At 39.4% G+C, this 21,612-nt stretch overlaps 1 protein-coding gene across 3 annotated transcripts in view; it reads right to left on the minus strand.

Moving 5' to 3' along the window:
- Positions 1-21,612, minus strand: part of NCKAP5 (NCK associated protein 5) — an 881,281-nt gene that overhangs the window by 100,375 nt on the left and 759,294 nt on the right. For all 3 annotated transcript variants that reach the window (XM_045826267.1, XM_045826268.1, XM_045826269.1), the window contains 3 exons: positions 15,677-19,407; positions 14,804-14,981; positions 7,598-7,676 (listed from right to left, as the gene is read on the minus strand). In XM_045826267.1, coding sequence (XP_045682223.1) covers positions 7,598-7,676; positions 14,804-14,981; positions 15,677-19,407 — 3,988 coding nt within the window. The remainder of the gene's footprint in view (positions 1-7,597; positions 7,677-14,803; positions 14,982-15,676; positions 19,408-21,612) is intronic.

A 21,612-nucleotide genomic window follows, 5' to 3' on the forward strand; every position in this document is an offset into this window, starting at 1 on the left:
AATGGAAATGCAGCCATGGTGGAAATTTCCTTGCCCAAGCTATTACTCTATTATACCTCCTAGATGTCACTTTGTATGTTGGGAAATGCAGAAATCATAGTCCTGGGAAGTATTAATATAAGATCAAAACTGTGTAAAACCACTCCATCCTATTCCTCACTCATAGCCATTATTATCTAAGTAGTTTTCAGTCTGGTGCCAGTCTGTTAGTAGTCAACACAACATTATCTATGCAAGTTGTTATTGAGAACATTTGTACACCCCACTCACATTGTGCTTTGATCATTAATAGCTTACAATTAAGCGAAAATATGTCAGCACACCATTCAAAATGTGACATTTGACTCAAATATCCTTCCACTCAAAAAGCTGTGAAAGTCTGATTAACTTTCTGAGATATACTTGAATTTCATTTTTAATATGAATGTCACTCCTGGTATGTTGAATTTCTAAACTTTTAAAATTTTCACAGTAGGGAAAATTAGTAATATTTTTGAAATAAGACAGCTAATTATCAAAGACTTTAATTGATTGGCAGCTATAGTACTAAAAGCCCTGCTGTCCTATTTGTTTTAATTTTCAAGAAATAAAAATTATAGATGTACTGCATTCCACAGATTTATTTGAACCTCTGAACTTGGTGGGTGATCAATTATATATTTATTCATAAATATGGTGGTAGCAAACTAATACAAGTTCAATATATTTTCTCAAAAAGTTACTCAAGTTTAACTATGAATAGAGAGTAGTGAGTGGTAGTTCGGAATATGCAAATAGAAACTAGGTATTAATCACTGAATTTAATTATACCTTTCCCAACAACTCTCCAAGTTTATTTTCCTATGGCTTCCTTAAATGACAGTAAAAATTGTTTGTATTGGAGGATGAGATTGCTACATGTCTGCTAACATCCACTCTCCCTTTCTTCCAGGGTTAAGATGACTTCTATTTTATATTACTAGACATGTGGTCCCATGCCAGGAAGTGTTTCCCATCCTGTGTGGCTAAGTACTGGCTAGTGATCTGTTAGCAGAAGGGATGGGTCAACTGCTGGGAAATGTTATTAAAGGGATGAACCACATCCTTCCTTGTCCCTTCTTCTTTCCTGCTGGTTGGAAAGTGAACATCAGGGAAGGTTTCTCAATAGCCACCTTGAACCATAAAGTGACCTTAGGAATGAAAAGCATAGGACGCAGAGGGACAAAGCATGAAAAGCCTGGCACTGTCTTATCAGCCTGTACTATCTCCCTCTGGACTGTCACATATGAGAGCAAGAATTCTTATTCTTACTTAAACCACTGTCCTAGGGGGTTTCTTTCACCTCCATCTGAACCTACTGCTACTGAAATGAATAATTAGGGAAATCCAGTCTTGACTATAAAAACAACTTTGGCTGGGTAATTCAAACTGTATAATCCATATATGGATAATGACTATTGGCCATATTGTGTTAGGGCTTTAATGTAATATAGTAGTTCTGGAGTTCTTCTGTTCAGATGAGATAAACACCTACATCTTGCTTCTTGTTTTCCATGTAACTGGGGTACATGATTCAAGAGTCTGTGAGATCTCCCTTTTTCCCCTGAAGAACCACAGCCACAGGCATCTGACATCAGCACAGGCCTTCTTTCCTCTGCTCGGTGAAGAAGCTGCTGCATTTGCTGACCTTCATTGTAGTCCACTGTACAGATTCCTTGACAATAATAGTTTATGTGTCATATGACTCTCTTATCATTTCTTCCTCTACCAAACTCCAGACTGGGCGCATTATTACCATGGATTAGATGCTTTATAGTTGGATGATAAAAGGTTACAAGAACAAGGTCTGTGTATTACAGAGATAAAATGGCCACTGTACCTGTGATCCAAATCTCCTCTATTTGGCTCAGCTTAGCTTCAACTCACTTCTTAGTCTTCAGGCAGGCTATTTCTCGAAAGTAGGGTTATATGACAAATACCTTTTCCACCTGACATTGCTTCTTGTGCTGTTTATTATCTTTCTTCTTCACCCTATAATTTGCTCAAACCAGTGATCTGAACACCTGAAATTTCAGTTCCAAAGAGTTCCTCTTAACTAGAGGTAAAACTTTACTGGAGTCCTTGTTACAATGCAAATATGTGACACAATAAGGTAACTGTTAAATCCATTACTTCATTGGCGTGAGTTAGTTTACTATATTACCTAGCTAAAGTCCACGGAAAAAGAGGATAAGAAAATAAAACATCCTGGGAAAATACTAATAAGCTGGTGCATAGTCTGTTATGAAAGTCAAAGGTGGGTACTTATCGAGCACCTATTACCCTCCTGCATAATACATTAGCCATTGGCAGAGGCCACCTGGGGAGGAAAGGAGAACAGTGGAAAGATCTCTTGGAGGCAATTCCTGGGGTAAGGAGGAGAGTGCCAGAAACTTCACACCAAAGGAAGCTGGAACCTCAGGGCTACACCCAGTCCTTTGTTGTGCTCTCCTCTGGCAATAGGAGCCACAGGGGTTCCATCCTTAGAAAGCAGGAGGACACCCAGCTGGAGAGTAAACAGGTTTCATTCAGCCATGGGACACTGGAACATTCGCCTGTGGAACTATTGGACAGATTGCTTTTTGTAACTTTTTTTAGGTTTAGGAAAAATAACATGTATCCTTCACTTGATGGGTCTACCATGCACCCTTGTTTTCTTGGATATCCCTCAATTCAGTTTGGCTTCTTCCTCAAACTCTTCAAAATAAATATTTTCCCCTGTACAGGAATTTCCAAATACTCTTAGGGGATTATTTTTGATGCTACCCCTGGGTTATGTTTTAATATGAGACAATAGTATTTGAATTCCTACTGATTATTTAGTTTTTATTTATAATTAGTATAATATATATGGGTGAAATCTGTTATACTAGTTAACTAACAAAAACAGAACAATGAAAACTATGGCAGTTGTGATTATTAGTGCTAATACTTCTTTTTTAAGTATATTTTATTGATTATGCTATTATAGTTGTCCCATTTTTTCTCTCCTTTATTCCCTTCCACCCTGCACCCCTTTCCTACCAGCATCCACCCCTGCCCCCCCCACCTTAGTTCATGTCCATGGATCAAGTACATAAAAGTTCTTTGGGTTCTCCATTTCCTATACTATTCTTAACCTCCCCATATCTATTTTGTACCTACCACTGATGCTTCTTATTCCCTGTACCTTTTCTCCCATTCTTCCCCTTCCCACTGATAACTCTCCACGTGATCTCTGTTTCTGTGATTCTGTTCCTATTCTAGTTTTTTGCTTAGTTTATTTTTGTTTTTGTTCTTTTTTAGGTTCAGTTGTTGATAGTTGTGAGCTTGTTGTTATTTTACTGTTCACAGTTTTGATCTTCTTCTTCTTAGATAGTTACCTTTAACATTTCATATAATAGGGGCTTGGTGATGATGAACTCCTTTAACTTGATCTTATCTGGGGAGCACTTTATCTGCCTTTCCATTCTAAATGTTAGCTTTGCTGATTAGAATAATCTTGGATGTAGGTCTTTGCCTTTCATGACTTTGAATCCTTCTTCCCAGCCCCTTCTTGACTGAAAGGTTTCTTTTGAGAAATCAGCTGACAGTCTTATGAGCACTTCTTTGTAGGCAACTGTCTCTTTTTCTCTTGCTACTTTTAAGATTCTCTCCTTATCTTTAATCTTGGGTAATGTAATTATGATGTGCCTTGACGTGTTCCTCCTTGGGTCCAACTTCTTTAGGACTCTCTGAGCTTCCTGGAATTCCTGGAAATCTATTTCTTTTGCCAGATTGGGGAAGTTTTCCTTCATTATGTTTTCAAATAAGTTTTCAATTTATTGCTCTTCCTCTTCTCCTTCTGACACCCCTATGATTTGGATGTTGGAATATTTAAAGTTGTCCCAGAGGTTCCTCAGCCTCTCCTTTTTTAAAAAAAAAAATTCTTGTTTCTTCATTTTGTTCTGGTTGAATGTTTATTTCTTCCTTCTGCTCCAAATTGTTGATTTGAGTCCTGGTTTCATTCCCTCCATTCTTGATTCCCTGTACATTTTCCTTTATTTCACTTTGTATAGCCCCACTTTTTCCTCCATTTTGTAAACATACTCAACCATTTCTGTGAGCATCCTGATTATCAGTGTTTTGAACTCTGCATCTGATAGGTTGGCTATCTCTTTATCACTTAGTTCTTTTTCTGGAGTTTTGATCTGTTCTTTTGTTTGGGCTGTATTTCTTTGTATTGGTGTACCTGTTATGTTGTAAGGGGCAGGGCCTTAGGTATTCACCAGGGTGGGGCAACCTACATTGTTGTGTTGCTGTGCTGTATGTGGGGGAGGGGTTAAGGAGGGAACAATGGTGCTTGTTCAGCTCTCAGCTGGTTTTCTGTCACTTCCCCCACTACACACAAGTAAATTTGGCCCTTCTGGTGCTGATTTCCAGGTGAGTGGGTCTGTGTATGTTCTAGGACCCTGTGGGTCTCTCCAGTGAACTCTCTTGTGAGTATGGGAGTTTTTCCCAGCACTGTACCCCCAACAAGTTTTCACAGCCAGAGTTTTTGAGGCTTTCTTTTCCTGCACTGGAACCCTGGGTTCCATGTCTGTCTTGATCCCCAGTTGTTCCTCCCAGTTTACCCCCATGCAATTGTGGGACCACCAGCCGCTGCCTGGTGGCATGTCCTCTTTGCCCAGCTGCCTGTCTCCGCCCCTCCTACTGGTCTGGATGAGTGTTTCTTCTTTAACTCCTTGGTTGTCAGACTTCCATACAGTTCAGTTTTCTGGCAGTTCTGATTGTGTTTGCTTTTAAATTTGTTGTTGTCCTATTTTTGGTTGTGTAAGGAGGCAAAATCTATTTACCTATGCCTCCACTGGCCGAAGTCTTCTAATACTTCTATTAGACTAGGATAGTCATTTGCTTATTGCTTTTTAACATGGAATTCTGATATTTACTAGGGTAATTTTACAGAAAAATCTCATTTTATTTAATTTATAAATCTTGAATTTCAGTATAGAGCAGGTTTAGTTAAGAACATCTTATCTTGTAATCAACTAATAAAATTTTGATTAAACTAACATGATTATTTTTAAATGACTGAAATGCAAACATTCAGACAATACATAAATTTTCTGATTGTTCTGCTTTGTCAGAGACATTAGCTGATACTTAGTTAGAAGAAGAACACATTGAGATTTGCTTAGTTGTTATAATTGGAAATATTCTATGATTATAAAATATTGTGAGGACATGTGGCAATACTTAGTCTAGACAAAAGGAAGAACAGTGGGATTATCAGAGTGCTAAAAAATATATTCTCATTCCTTTTTATAGAAAAAAGATAACCACTTGACATGTTGAGTCTCATTCAGCCTTAAAATGGATGAACTTTTAAAAATGTTTGTGGTGATCTTATTGATGGGTTAGCCCAGGAAACATTCTCAATACCATTCTTCCTAATACTTCAAGCCACACAGGCTAGAAAGCAACATACTTCCCCCACATGCCCTGCAGCTAGCATTGGCCTTATGATCTGGTTCTCACCACTGACATGTAAGGTGGAGCCTATGGGGGAGGGTTTGGGGAGTTTATACTCTTCCTTATAGTTTGTGCTTTGAATGTGGATGGGACGCCTGGAGTGGCAGAAATCAATTTGCAATCAAAGGCAACAAGTATGAGGACAAAAGGCCAAGGGCTTTTAATAACATTGTTAAGTGGCTATACCTCTTGTGTTGCCTTCCTCCCAGACTCTTAATTAAACAAAATGATTAAATGACTTTATTACTTTAATAATGGCTAGTTAGTTTTGTTGTTGTTGTTGTTACTTGCAGCCAAGGCAGCTTATTCACATAGTTCTCTACCAGTTTGAGATAAGTCTACACTTATGTGAAGCCCAAGCCAGCTCTCTGTCAGAAATATGTTTGAAATTTACTTTTGTGCAAGTAATCTAAAGCAGCACTTTCCAAAAGAACTTTATCTGATGCTGGTAGTATTCACATAGATGATACAGAATACATGACCATTGAACACTTGAAAAATGGCTAGTTGCAATTAAAGAAATAATGTTTTAATTTTGCATAGTTTAAATTAATTTATCTTGAAACTGAAATTAATTTATCTTGAAACTGGTAGCTACTGTCTATCATGTTGAACAGCACAGATCAAAAGAATTGCTAGTCTACTAAGAAAATTTACTAGTTCTCTTGAAGAAAATGCAGGCTTTCAGTTTACATAGTTGTCTTAGGCTCAAAAACATCTTGTTATGGAAAAATGATGACTCTGGGGGCTTCCCACAGTGTCATGTTTGAAGGCTGTTAAACAACATTTAACTTGCTTATCAGCTAACTATGCAGAACTGCTACCAATTTAAGCATTTTACATTGACATCCATAATAAAGGATGTCTTTTTGGAATAATAATCTTATTCAGACTATACTCGTTCAGCTTTGTCAAGACCTTTGTATTCCCAATTACCAATGAAAAGAATAAAATTGGTGTGCCAGTCTCATTAAGCCATGGGGATAATAACTCTTTGAGATAAACTATAAATTATGGTTTGCAGAAGATGAGGTGTCTTAGAAAATCAGCTGCAAAGTGTAGCAACATGGTGCTAAGAGCAGTGAGACACTGAGGGTTGGCAGCTGATGGTCCTCTGGTGAAACGGCAAGAGTTGTGGATAATGATTATACCAGAAACCAGAAATCTTTTAAGCTGCCATGTCCTAGAACATGGGATTCAAGACTATCTACTACACCCACATGTGATTTGAAGAAATGAGTCCATCGTGCCTTGGTGGACTCATAAATCTAAAGAATCAGCATGCTTATATTCACAGCCTTTTTTAGAGTCCACAGAAAAACTAATTCTGCAAGTGTGCAAGGTGGCAAGCAGAGCTTTCAAAGTCATCACCTCTTCCATTGCCTGGAGAGGGTCACAGTCACAGACAGCTACTCCATCATCAGTTGCTTTCTGGCTACTGAAAACAGGTCAGCAAAGTCCCTTTGGTTGGGAACCTAAGCTCCTTCAAGTTAGGGTTATGCATAACTTTAAGAAATGGCTGACAAGCTGAACTTATTTCTGAGACAGGCCTATTTATAAACAGAATTCTAACAGAAATAATAAAGAAAATGAATTGAAGACTTTTGGCAAGCCATATGCACTTAATCCCTTGGTTCTTTGGTGTAAAAACCATCCAATTAAAAGCATTCAATTTCAGAAAGCTGCCACCCCAATCCACATTTCTAACAAAGAGTAGTTGTACAAGGTGCTTCTTGAAACAATTACCAGAGAAACTGGATCAATTCAAAACTGATTTTCTCTTCAGAGAACTATTATTTATACTCAATATTATTCTCATGTTATATTGACAAGTACTCACTTCTCATTAGTTTGCTTTGCGATTCCCTTGCAAACACCTATGTTTTCTTCATAGCTTCTGCTTTGACCCACTTATTTTATAGTAGCTTCCAATGTCTAAGAAGACAAAGGTAACCACGTGAGAGAAGTTAAAACCCAGTCTTGATAGTGAGAGGCATAAGACATGGTCTGGAGGAACACACTGAGTCTGAAAAAAGCTCTCATGTAGTCAATATCTCAGCTAAAGATGTATCAAGGCATGAATTCTTACCTATGATGTGGCTCTGAAATGCAGAATCTACAATTGTATCTTCTTCATCCTCTTGCAGGTTTTCATTTGCCTCTCTTATCTGCAGCAACAAAAAATTACTCTAAGCTCTTATTCATTATGTTAAATAAATCTTTTGCCATCCTCAGAATAAAGGCAGATTCTACAACATATATATGTGCATATATATACACACATATATATTTTCTTCATTCCACTTTTCCCCATTCTACCACTTGGCTTTATTACAAGTTTTAATTATAAGAGCATATTTGCCAAAATATAACCCCAGCTCTAAAAATAACGACTCATATGGACCTAATTCTACATAAGATTTTAGAGATAACAGCTTTGGTTTTAATATTTAATAAGGCTAGCAACACAGAGCTCTAAGGAAAAAAATTAAAGTCTAAGAAAATATAATTCTTCCAGAGTCAGTGACTTCCACTGCAAATTTTAATAAGACTAAAGAAATGTACTTAGATAACCTGACCCTTTCCTATACTGTAATGTTAAGAAAATGATATGGTATTTTTTGTTCTTCCTACAATGAGACATGAAGTGACTATGATGTATGTTCCATGAACTAGAGTAGTGACACACTTATCTAGAGTTTTCAGATCAAAAACATTTCCCTTATAGTTCAGTTGGAATATCCAGATGCTGGATGGTGTAGAATCAAGTGGAACTCTAGAGAGGATCTAATAACATTACAGTATTTTACAAATGAGAATTCTGAGATCCAGCAAGTTTCCTTAAATGTATTTTAAGTGACAACACTGGAACTAAAACCTAGGTCTGCCTTCCCAGTCTGATAGCACCAGTAATAATAAGAGTATCAACAGTATCAACAATGATAAAAACAGCAAACTATACTATGTATGGGATGCTGACTAAGACATTCACACCCATGATTTCATAGTCCTCACAACATGAGGAGACATGTGCTATTGTTAGATCCATTTTTGAGAGAAGGACCCTGGATAAACAGACAAGATGAGTAAATTATACAGGTGATGGGACTGAGATTCAAATACAGCAAACCTGGTTTGAGATTTGTGTTTATTTGGGTGTACTCTGTTATTCCAAAATTTCTGTTTGAATCTGACAGTGTAGACTGTGGCCCTTGGCATAATGACCCGAAAAAGCTTTTAAAAAATACATCCCTGCCAGTCACCGGGGAAGCCAATAATAAGGTGAACTGTGTACTGAATGCAATGGGGGTTCTGTTCAGGCACGTACATTAGAGGTTATGGTTGTTGGTAGATTTGCTCAAGGGCTTGAGTTGAATGCCAAGAAACTTTTATTTTATATTCATGATGTAGAAAGTCATATGGTTGCATACTAGCCTTGAGCTGAATTTAGCTTTTTACTTTTTACCTCCTATTTTCATATTTAATGGAATAGGAACAATTATTTACATTTTATGACTATAGTTCTAATATTACATTGTAACTGGTGCTTAATCTGTGCATGCTGAGAGCCAGAAGATATCAAACTCATGAGAGTATGTGGATGGCCATCCAACCTCACAAGAAGAGATCGTTAGGGGTTGAACGTCCAGAGGCCATGTTTCATCATTTTCCCAACAGCTGTCTGCTCTGTAGGTACTTCCCTGATTGTTAGCACCTCCAGAGGTAGAAAGTTAGGAAACCTGGGTAAAAACTTTCCTACTTTCCTTAATGAGCTCTGCTTATAGTAGTGCACATTTATGGATGTCAGAGAGGAAAGTACTATGAGCATTAGTGAGGTCGGCATGTTATTTATTTGCCTTCCACAGTTCACTATGCTCAATGATCTGTTTGTGGCAAGGATACCAAAGACTCACTGAGGAAGACATTACCCAAACACCTTAATTTCCATAAGTAATCCAACAACAACCTTTTGTCTTCATTTATAGAAACATCAAGGAAATTTGCTTATATGTTCAGCCCATGCCAACTCTTAATGGCAATATGTTCCATATTTTCCTCTACCTGTTAAGTAAGATAGCATTTCCCTTAGGTTTTTCTAAATTGACCCATTTTCAGCTTAAAGGGATGACCTGCTAGCCTACTTACTGGAATGTGGGTAATTCATCTCCATCAGCCTATGAAACTCTAAATTAAAGAATCTAAAAATTAGAACAAGATCCTCATTTTATAGATTAAAAAAAGAGGCTCAGAGAGGGCTAGTGACCTGTTCAAGGGCACACAGGATTTCAGTTTTGCAGTGGGCATTCCTTATCCCTATTCACTGCTGTAATTCACTGTTCAGAGAGCACCATGTTGTTATAGGCATCCTTTTCCAGACCTTCCCAAGAATTACTATATTTTTCTTCATGTCTGGCAGTTAGATGTTTAGGCAGGATTCCAAGTATACATAAACCACAACTTTATTTAAGAGTAGCAATGATTTTCACTGTGTGTGTTGTTGTGGTGCATGTGTATAACTGACCTGTTTGCTTTCCCTACTTCCCTTTCTATGAAACTTACCATCATCTTTCTCCAAGTATCATATTTGAGAAAGAAAACAGAAGCCAGCATGTAGTCCTACCTGTCAGCTCCTTGGCAGAACCTTTCTAGGGCTTTATGTGCCTTTAACAGCAAATACTAAATGTAGTCTCTAGGGATTTATCGGAGAAACTGGGCTTGGAGATGAGGCCCCTAGTTCTTTCAGCTCTCCTGGGCTAATTGACCCCTGAGGGGCAGATGACTAACGAGAGGGACTTTTCAACTTGAAGGAGATGGATGAAGATTTAGGGACAGAATGTAAAATGGGTGAGTGTCTTAGAATGGCCTACCTGTTGACTCCATCCATACAAACAGATTGCTATGCAAAGTGGTAAGTAATTAAAAAATCCATTTGCCTATGGCAATAAGGGGCATAATTTATGCTGACAGCAGACTCTCCTTGCTAATTACATTTTTCATAGGCTAAAATTAACATAAATTTTCATTCTTGATTACATAGTGCTTGAGTGTTGAGAGGCTGTGGGAAGCTTCCTGGGGTAAGGGGCTGCCCACTCAAGCTTTAAAATTTGCCAAAGATAGACACAAGTGGAACAATCTTCACATGGCAAGGCATTTCAAAGATAGGAGTGGTCACCAAATCAAGACGTTCAGCTCAGAAAACAAAGGTGGTTAGAGATTTAGATTTTCTCAATCACTGCTCTACCAGGAACAGATATAATCAGTAATATCCCTTTTGGTAAGAAGTAACAGGTTATTCACTGGCAATAACTATGGGCTGTTTTTGGTTTAAATTTGTTGCCAGTACTTTGGGAACCTTCTAATAGTGCATTTCCAACTCTTGTCCACTTTTTGAGCTCAGTTGTAGATAAGAATGGTACCAAATATAAGTCTATAACAGGTGACTACTAAATATCATTGAACTCATTATATTCTGTTAATCCCTATCATTAGAAAAGGCAAGGAGGAATGAGCTTACAAAGGACACAGGAGGGAAAAGGGAGAAACCATTAACCACTGGCCAATATACATACATACTTACAGAATTAAACCCGATACCTGGGGATGATGCCCTTCATTTGGAATTCTGAATATATTTCTTCTCTGAATCATCCTAACCCTAATGTTTTTCCAAGTGCATGTTAAAGCTCATTGAGAAGGCAAAAGCACACAATGAACCTAAGGGAGATGGGAAGTGATCTTTGGAGGCAGAGCTCCGAGAAGGTAATGCCTGCAGAATGGTTAGTCATTTAGAAAAACTTTTCAGGAGGAGAGCAAAATATGCATGTTTCTTTTTTTTTTTTAAGATTTTATTTATTTATTTTTAGAGAGGGGAGGGAGGGAGAAAGAGAGAGAGAGAAAAACATCAATGTGTGGTTGCTGGAGGCCGTGGCTTGCAACCCAAGCATGTGCCCTGACTGGGAATCGAACCTGTGATGCTTTGGTTCGCAGCCTGCACTCAATCCACTGAGCTACACCAGCCAGGGCCGTGTGTTTCTTATTAGCATCAAAATAGCATTTAGAATAGGATTGTTCAATTAAGAATGTTGACATTATAACAGTTTGCAGAACTTAATAAGATGATAAATTGTCATTATTGTAATATTTTGTGCTATTTTATCACCATTGGACCATTTTAATGAGATAATACTTGAGGCTTTTTTATTAGCATATGTGATTTTTTTCAGACCTTGTGACAGTAGGTGAGATAACATGAAATAATTTAAATTAAAATACTCATTAAAATGGCCATCTCTTTCCACTGCATGATGAAGTATATGGTACCATTAATTTAGTTATCGGTTTTTATTTTGTCCAGTGATAGATAGCAGGCTGGAGCTCTCTTTCTTTGAGACTTCTCATTTTAGAAAATTATCTAAATCTACAGGCAGGAAGGACTTGCAACATGTAGCAAGCAGAGTGCATTTCTTTCTGAATTATCTTTTCTGGGGATGCCTTTTCTCCTCTTATAATGGTTTTATATAATTTAAATAAAAGTACAAAGTAACATGGTCCATGTCTAAATTACACAAAATTAGAACTAAGTGGACTGTAAATAATGACATAAATGGGGACATATGCCTTTAATTAAGGTTTTTAAAGGAGAAAAAGTTTTAATTCAGCAAAGCATTAATGGGAATTATACACATGTTGGAATGTATCTAACAATCCTGAAAATGGACTTGCAGTTACCAGTGAACTAAATGGAGGTCTGCTACATACATGGATTTGTAATAGGTATAGAAATAATCTTTCTACTGTTATTACTGTAGTTTAAAATAATTATAATGCCTTAGGATCCTCATAACTAAATATAGTCTTAGTTTGCAAAAGGCAAGGGATAGTGGCATATTAAATTATAAGGTTTTTAATGGTTTTATTCAGGAAAAAAGTATGCTATGTAATGCATTATGTGCAGCTATTGTTTCCATCCAAAGTAACTACTATCAGAAGAATTCTTTGCAACACACTTTGAAATAAGCAGAGAGCAAATTTACCTTGAGCCCTAGTGGGGGAAAATTCCTTTAAACTCTGAATTTTAAAAGGTTCTTGGGTATTCACATCAATGTGCCATGGTATACAATACATCTTACTTTGCATCTAATCTCTTTCCTACATGGGCTGAAGACATATAAGAAAGTAGGTTTTTCAGTGCTATTCGTGTACTAGTCCCAGTGGAGACTATGGTAATGTCCTTTCTGCAATTAGTAACTTTAGCCCACACTACAATGATGATTATGGAGATGAAATGAAAAACATTGCATTTTACATTAAAAAAAATGACTAGCTGGTCAGCTATCCAGGTTAATAGCGTTCCTCTGTATGGGAAAACTTCCCAGCATGACTAATTTTGTCCTGCAGCTAACTAGAAGAATTAGCATACCCCTGTTGATTATGTATACATGGGGTGTTTAGGGAATCTCTGTACTTCACAGAAAATAATAAGACTGTTTCCTGCAGTTATTCTGGAAGGACTCAAGGAAACCTCTCACTACACTGTGAAAGACTGTGGGGGAGAGAGGACAAGCATGACAAATTGCTTTACATTAGGAAGCAATGAGAAAGCAAAAATAAAATTGTAAAAATAAAGCAGAGGGTCTTTTTGTTTTTTTAGGGACTTCTGTACAGTGAAGATATACTCTCTGCTGTCAGAACCATATTGAATGGGCATAGTTAAATTGAGTGTGTCTGATAAGGGCTCTGCCAGGCTATCAAAGTTTTAGATCAGTTAGACTGAAGTTCTGGCATATTGTACATTTCCACACGTTGTTCGTTCTCCCTGCTTCCTTACATGACACAAGGGCAGCCTAGATATGCTTATAATTTGCGGTTTTATAATGCAGGGCACATCTACATTTTCACAGAAGAGATGATTCCAATGGAAGTCAAGAGTCTAGCGGGGGGAAATAGAAAAAAAAGCTTTTGCAAAGAAGATAGTCTGAACATGACTCCAGAGTTTTCTTTTTAAAAGGCCTTACATGTCCTTAGAGTCAAGAGCTTTTGAAAAAAAAAATTAAATATGCACTCATCTCAAATTACAGTATGTCTGTGAAACTATAAGGAACACTAAACATCAATAAGCTATTAAATTAATAATTAATAACTACTAATACCAATCATGATTACTTGTAGAGCCTCATCTATTTTTGAACTACTCTAGAAAAAATGTGTTATTACTTCATATTTTAAGTTTTCCTTAAGAAAACGATGGCATGCATTATATTGTACAATCTAGTTTACAAGAGTATAAAAATATATGAACACAGCCAGTAATTCTGTGAAGGGAATTTTTTTTGTTTAACTGCTTTAAAGCTTACAGAAAGAAACATTGAACATAACCAAATCAGTTATGCAAGCACAGAAAGAATATAAAGTGAATAAGTGCAGCTTAAGCTAATTTTAAAACAAAAGTATTATTTGAAACTGGTATACCCTGGGAAAATATAAAAATGTCCTTTTATTTTTTAAGTATATTTTATCGATTATGTTACTACAGTTGTCCCATTTTTCTCTCCCTTTTATCCCCCTCTGCCCTGTACCCACTTCCTCCAGCATTTCCCTCCCCCTCACTTCCTGTCCATGGATTGGACATACAAGCTCTTTGGCTTCTCTCTTTCCTATACTATTCTTAACCTCCCCCTGTCTATTTTGTGCCTACCAATTATGCTTCTTATTCCCTGTACCTTTTCCCCCAATTCTTCCCCTCCCCCTTCTTTTAAAAAGGACATTACCCACTTTGTTCTGAAATTCTCAATTAAAAAACTAAAGGCTAGGGAGTCAAGTTCCAGAAAGGATTTCTTAGTCTTAACACCTTCTATTTGGTACATATTAAATCAAATCATCTAAATAGTCAATTTTCTTTCAAACAGTTCAGCACTTTTATTTTTTACAATGATATTCACTCCTCCTTGTATTGCTGGAAATGATGGAAATAATCACCAAAACAGAGTTCCAGCATCAGGGTATAATTTTCCGATGACTCCAGCAGCCTCATCTGCCTGCACTATGATCACGCCCTCGTTCTGAAGATGCTAAAAAAGCAGCATCACTGAAGGGGGCCAGGCCTGCTCGCCCCCCAGCTGCCATCTCTCAGTTATAGTTGTCACCAAGCTTTCCCTCTTTTTTTCTCTTGTTTTAACTTTCTCTTTACCCCATAATGTGTTCTTGCCCATATATTTTTGTCAATGAAAGGGAGAAAGAACCCAAACCAGTCTGTCGGAGAATCTAACAGTTGATAACCAGATGGTGGAGCACTTACCTGGGACCCTTTTGGTATTTCCCCCTCAGCTTTGGTTCTGATGTTTTTCTTCTGGTTTCCTTGGGTGCTGATAGAGCTGCTGGTGAGACAGGAGCCCTGGGAGCTGCCCTTTAACACACTCCTGCAGGAAACATTATTTGATCCACTTTCTGTCTGGTGAGCTGCTCTCTTATCAACTCTGCAGGTAGAAAGTGATTCCTCTGATAAATTACATTGCTCTTCTTCAATCACTCTATTTTCCCAATTCTTTAATGTTTAAAGTAACCCCCACATACCTCTTTGTCTTTAACTCTTTGAGTGATAGTGTCTCTCAGTGGCCTTGATCAAATCTTTACCTGATATTCCAGTAGTGTGTCAACTTAGATTTGATAAAATAATCCTTTATTTTTATTTTATGACTGCTTGTGAGATGGGGGGGCAGTAAAAACCACTGAAAAGTGATTGCTAACTGCATTTCTGACTTAAGATCAGCAGGAAATGTAATTTCCTCTGGAAGTTTCTCAGTATACTTTTGCTTAGTATATGCATACTTTAGAATGCATGTTTAATTTCCTTCTATTTCATGCTATGTGGATACATTCATGGGTCCTAGTATAGGCTGAATTTCTTTCAACCTTAATAAAACTTACCATTCTTTAATTTCAGAGACCATTGGTTTGGTTAACAAAGTAACATGGACTAAATTATCATTTTATTGCTAACTTTTATTTCATTGTTTAAATTTTGGCTAATGTATAAAAAAATGTTATCCTGAATTTCTGATTTTATGAAAAACATGCTTGGCTGGCATTTAATGTTCAGGAAGCAAACAACTCTCCCTGTGGGTAAGGCCCCCCACCCCCGACACCATCACCCTCTTTGCCCATGCCTTACCTGTTCAGAAGTTCTGTCATAAAGGTATCTTTTGTTGCACATGGAACAGGACTGGGTCTATTTCTTGGTTCAAACTTCATTTGGTCGTAAATGTCGTGTGGTGTTTTTAGATTATTTTTGCTTTGTAAACTCCCGTTGGGAGGATCTGCCAGCTCTGTATCCCTGTTAAGCTCATTTTCTATCTCACACTGGAGCTCAGGCTTCTTTTTCTCTTTTTTTCTCTCTGATTTTAACTGCTTAGTTCCAAAGCCCAAGGCTTTTGCATCTTTCTTTTCCACTTTGGTTTTGGAGACGTCCATTTTCCTGCTACTGAGAGCGGGAAGTCGACTCCTCCGAAAACCAAACCAGCTGGCAAAAGAAGGCCCAGGCTTTGGCTTCGCTTCCACAGTTGTGGACTTTGTTTGCACTTGGCCCTTTTCCACATTCTCCTGAATGCACAACATGACCTTTTCTTCGATTGTGGGTGAGAGGGGGGCTTCTGGGCTCATAGCATTAGTCCTGGTTATAGAAGTATTTGGATAGATTCCAGAAGTTTCTAGCTTGGGGGTCCTGCTTGTTTCCAAACTGCCTGGGCACTGTGTCCTCCCTGGGCTCTGCAGGCCTCGTGGGCAGTCTGCCAGGGTGGGTGAGCATCTGCAGTGGTCCCTGCCTGGTTCTTCAGGTGCAGCCTCACTTGGGCATCCTCCCTGGGCATAGGCCTGCTGGTCTTCAGGTCCAGGTGGGGTGAGGAGCCCTTCAGATTTTGGAGGGATCCTCAAAGGCAACTTGCTAGGGCTTCCATGCCAGCTGCTGGAGCTGCCTGTGCTCCCCAGGGAGCCTTGTCTCGAGGGGGCATGGCCCAGGGCCCTCCCAGCAGTGGGGAGGCTGTCAGACATGGAGGCTGAAGGGGTCTTGCTGGGAGAGCCATCTGTGGAGGAGCTCTGCCGGGTCAGAGAACTGCCTCTCTCTGCAGTGTTGGTAATAATCTGAGTTCGGACTTTGCCTGGCCCTTCCATAGGGGGTGTGGGGGGCTTCTCACCTGAGTGAGCACTGAAATTCTGGCTGCGGGCTTTAGCTCCATTCATGCCTAAAGCTGGTTTCAGATGTGGCTTGTTGGAGGAAAGAGATCTTTTTACAGACCTGTTTTCTACTCCGTCCTTTCTGTCAGCCCCAGGGATGTGATTTTCCATTGACTCTGGCATTGCTGCTTCTGGGGGGAGCCCTTCAGCCAAACTGCCTTGTGCTTGTAAACTCAGAGGAGTCACAGGTCTTTCGCCCACTGTGGCCTCAAGGCTTGCTGGAGTCCCAGAATGTTCTGACTTTGACTTGCTTGCAGCTGCAGAACTTTTAGAGGCTTCATTGAGACTATCTTTTTCATGTTTCCCTGGCACTGTGGAACTTTTCCTGAGCAACTGGGGAGACTTCATGAGAACTTTGAGCCCAACTGGGAGGCGAGTTTTCAAACTTTTCTCATGAGCATTCTGACAACCATGTGGGGCATTATGGCTTTTGGAGGATGGTGAGGGACTGTTAACCTGAGATGATGGTGACTCATTTACCCCTAAAAAGGGAGGCTTGGGTGATGTGGAGACACTGTCATTCAGCTGTCCTTTTCTTCCTGGAGACACACTTGTGGAGGATGATATGTCCAGAGGTTCATGGGCTGAAGAACGATTCTTGGGAGTCTGTAACCCTGTGTCTGTTTGTGTGGTCCCAAAGGTTTGGTGAGGTGGGGTTTTGGGGGCACCTCTCTTTGGAGAGACCTTTGGGGGCCCTGGGGACATCATGGCAAATGAGCTGGAGGAGGTATGAGCAGAGCATCTGGTCTGAATCACTGTTTCTGTGGAGGGCAGAGGATGAGTAAAGATGGGTTTTTTGAAGGCCACAGGTTTCTTCCCCTGCACTTCTGTGTGATTGGGGGAAATGAGAGGAGCAGAGGATCCTTTCAGAGGGGTTGGTTTGAATACAGTCTTTGCTGTTTCATCAGTGATGCTGGTTTCAGTCTTGGCAGACGAAGGCAGTGGCAAATAGTCATAACTGGGCCTAATGAGTAGGGAGAGTGACCTGCCTGGAGGGGGTGGGGGAGAAGGTGATTTCACCCTTGCCTCTGGCCCAGGGTCACAGTGCTTATCCCTTATGAGAGGTTCTCCAACGCCACCAGGCTCAATGAGGGGCCTTGACAGCAACTGTGGTGCTGAAATCTGACTCTTGGAGCACTGGACCCCATCTCTCCTGCTGGACATTCTGGAGCTGCGTTTTGGAATGTGTGAGTCTGGCTGTACATCCCAGAGGTGCCCTAGGCCTCCAGTCCTCTTGAACCGGGAGAGTTTCCCAGGAGCCAAGGCTGGTGAGTTTTCAAGAACCACTGGGCCTGATGGGAGGGCTCTAGTGGAGGCTTCAGGCTCTACTATTTTTGATTTCTGAGGTGAAGCCTTCCCCCTGGCAGGTATTTTTGTCAGATTTTGCTTCTGACAGATACCCATGGACATCAAAGATCTATAATTACTGTGGCATGACACAGTATGTGTTGGTTTGGCCAGTTTTTGTCTCTGAGTATTTTGCGTTACTGTCCTGGAGCTGAAAGATTCAGTGGGTGCCTCGGTGACATTATCTGCACAGTCTTTTGGAATGTTTTTCTCAGTTTGCTCTTCAGGTCTCCTTACAAAAGTGTAGTCTCTCACAGCAGCCCCTGGCTGTGAGTGAGCAATTCCCTGAGGTACAGGTTCAGTGTGCTCTTCCTTGGGTCCAGTGGTGGCCTGACTGATGGAAATTTCATTTCTGCTAACAGTGACAACGCCTGTCTGGTGGGAGCTGAATTCAATGGGTTCACCATCTTCTGCATCAAATATTACAGTAACACATTCTTCTGAAGAAGTCCTTTTGACAACCCTTTGCTGCTTTACGAAACTGAACATCTTTGGCCTACTCTCTAAGTGGATGGGCATTTGTTTTTCCTCCTCATCAGGAGACTCAAGTTGAGGTTTTCCAAGTCCCATGAGGATGTCCAGGTTTTCCATGGACTTGTCGGTGTCCACAGTCAATGACAAGTCTGAAAGGCTTTTCTCATCGCTGCTATCTATATGCAATTCATCGAGGGTTTCATTGTCATCAGTGTCTGAAAGATGGAGATTGCCACGGCCCTGTCTGTCGGGACCCCTCTCTCTCTGCACCCAAGGTACCTGCATCATTGGGCACAGCTTCCTCTTCAAAGGACAGCTGCTGGCACAAGTGCTCAACTTTTCCAGTCTTTCCCTGGGGTAAGACGAAGATGTGTCTTCTGAAAAGTGTTTTCTGTTCAACTCCCAGCCAAATAGACTGTCAGAAACACTGTGAGTTAATTTACAACCATGAAGCCTACAGGCTTGGTTTGGAAAGGCTTTATTCAATGCCAAGGAGGAGGAGTCCTCATCAGCATCATCGTGAGAATCTGTGTCATAAACAAATGCCTTGTGGGGCTCCTTGCAGGGTTTCCCCATGTCAGCTGGTTTGCAAGGGGGGTACTCCTTGAGACTACTACTCTTAATTCCTGGAGAGTATATGCCTTCATTTGAGTTCATGCAATCTTTATAACCCCATTTGGTTATCAATGATGGGGGCTCAAGTAATACTTTTTGCTTCTGTAGCCTTCTTAGTCCTTCCAAAATGTGACTTTCCTTGATACGAATTGGAGGTAGTTCATCTGTAGGACTAGCAAAGCCACTTGGGAGTGAAGAATCAATACTCAGCTTTTTATCCCAGTTTTGTGATGATGGCTAGGGAAGAAAAGTAGATATCAGAAATGACAGAGTCATGTGGATTACAAATTTATAACAGGAAAAGTCCATCATTGAATCTAATTTGTTCTAGTGGTTGATAAATATTCACAATAAATGCATACATTAATTAATTAATGGAAAGTAATTCATTAACTGTATAGAAGATCTCTACTTCTCTAGGCCCTGACCTAAACAGTATAGTATATGATTTAAAGAAGTAGAGAATAAGGACCTGCCCTCAAGAAGTGTGCACCCCATCCCTGGTTGGTGTGACTCAGTTGGTCAGAGCATCATCCTGTAACTGAAAGGTTCTGGGTTCTATTCCTGGTCGGGGCACATGCCTAGGTTGTAGATTCAATCCTTGTTCCAGGTGCATAAGATCCCTAGTCTGGGTGCATATGGAAGGCAACCAATTGATTCTTTCCTTTTGCATCAATGTTTCTCTCTCTCCCTTCCTCTCTCTCCAAAAGCAATGAAAGAATGTCCTCAGGTGAGGATAAAACATAAAAATAAAAAAAATAAAAAGCAGCATGCACCTGGCAGAGGAGAGTACTTGAGCACAAATAACTGAAAGTCAAGGGTACATATGAGAAGTGCAAATGCCATAGATATTCCAGAAATTCAAAAGAAAACCATACTTCTCTTTGGAAAAGCCATGTGCTGTTTTTTAAACCTACCTAGCCCTCGAAAGATGGCTAGTTTTGCCTTAATTTTAAAGTGGGAAGAATCATTTCTAGTTAGAAGAAATGCTATGTCAAAGATACAATTTGAGAAGGTAAGTGTAAGGTGCACTTACAGAATAACCAAAGACAGTGTGAGCTCAGTGTGTAGGAGCGGTAACAAAGGTAAATGGGAAAGTAGGTTAGCCCATGTCTTTATGGTCCCTTGCATTCTACCATCTGATAGAATGTCATGCGACTTCATGGTTTTGTCAGGCAGTGAACATCTGTGCAATACAGCCACACATATAGCAGTGGGGCATTTGCTCTTAGAACCCATAGTAATGATTCACCCACTAGCTTATAAAACTCGATTTCTTATCCTTTATACTTCCATGAATACTAGGGTTAGTTTTGAAGAAGTGACCAAAAATTGACAAAGAAAAAATACTGCATTCCACACAGATACTCATATTTTTTCATAGCACTGTTAATAACAAATGGAAGGGCAGGAAGGAACTAACACTGACTAAACAGCTGTTATGTACCACACACTTACACAGTATTCTGATTTAATTCTTAGAACAGCATCATGAAGACCGTTTCATCGTATTTACTAGGGAGGAAACTGGGATTCAGCAAGATCAGTCTCTTGGAAATTACACATCTAAGGAAGAGCTGGTGTAAAGCTTTGAACTCTTATTTCCTGGGTTCTTTCAATGACTGAGTTCCAAAGTGGCCGTATGGGGATCTGAACCCAGACAGCCTGGCTCTAGGGCCTGCACAACTTAATCTTCATGGCACACATGGGAGTCAAGCTCAGTTTCTGTTTTCCCCTCTATATTAGCCAATATCATATGAGAGATTGTAGGTTATTGCCACATTTCTCTCCAATGGAATGCTGATTTAATCACAAACCAGCACTTAGGAAAATTGGTAAAAGGTGGGCACTGACCTAATGTCTTTTTTTAAGGCTGTATAATTAATGGTGAAGAATTTTAATGCATGAATCTGGTGGTTTCAGATGTGCACTATATACCTATCTTGATGAAGAGTGTAGTTCCCCTTGGCATCTTCATGCCAGCAGACCCCTGTCCTGTACCTCTGAACACCAACCATGTGCTCATTAGTAGAGGTTGAAAATGTGTCAGAAACTTACACTGGATTCTCAGCTTTTTAGTAAGCTATGAACATTTTTTTTATATCTAAGAAATTTTTATAGAAATTACTCTTGCTATCAACAATATATTATATTATTTATTTGTGTTGTGTTATCTGTTTTTATTTTTTCACATTATACACTTTCTTTAGAAAATTCTTCAGGGTCATAGTTGCTGTGGATAGATGCTATTTGGTGATGATTCCCCTGCCCCCTCCTCTTCCCTGTACCATTAAAAACTCCTTTGGTAATCAGAAGAAATCCTGTTGAGTTTGGTCATTATAAACTGACCAGTGAGAGGACTGCCACAACTTGGGTTAATAAGAATTTCCATGATCTTTTGATAGTCACATTCACAATAAAGAAGAGAAGGCAGGCAAAAGT

This window comes from Phyllostomus hastatus, unplaced genomic scaffold (assembly GCF_019186645.2).
Source record: "Phyllostomus hastatus isolate PE091 unplaced genomic scaffold, TTU_PhHast_1.1 phas_scaffold_60, whole genome shotgun sequence".
Taxonomy (NCBI): domain Eukaryota; kingdom Metazoa; phylum Chordata; class Mammalia; order Chiroptera; family Phyllostomidae; genus Phyllostomus; species Phyllostomus hastatus.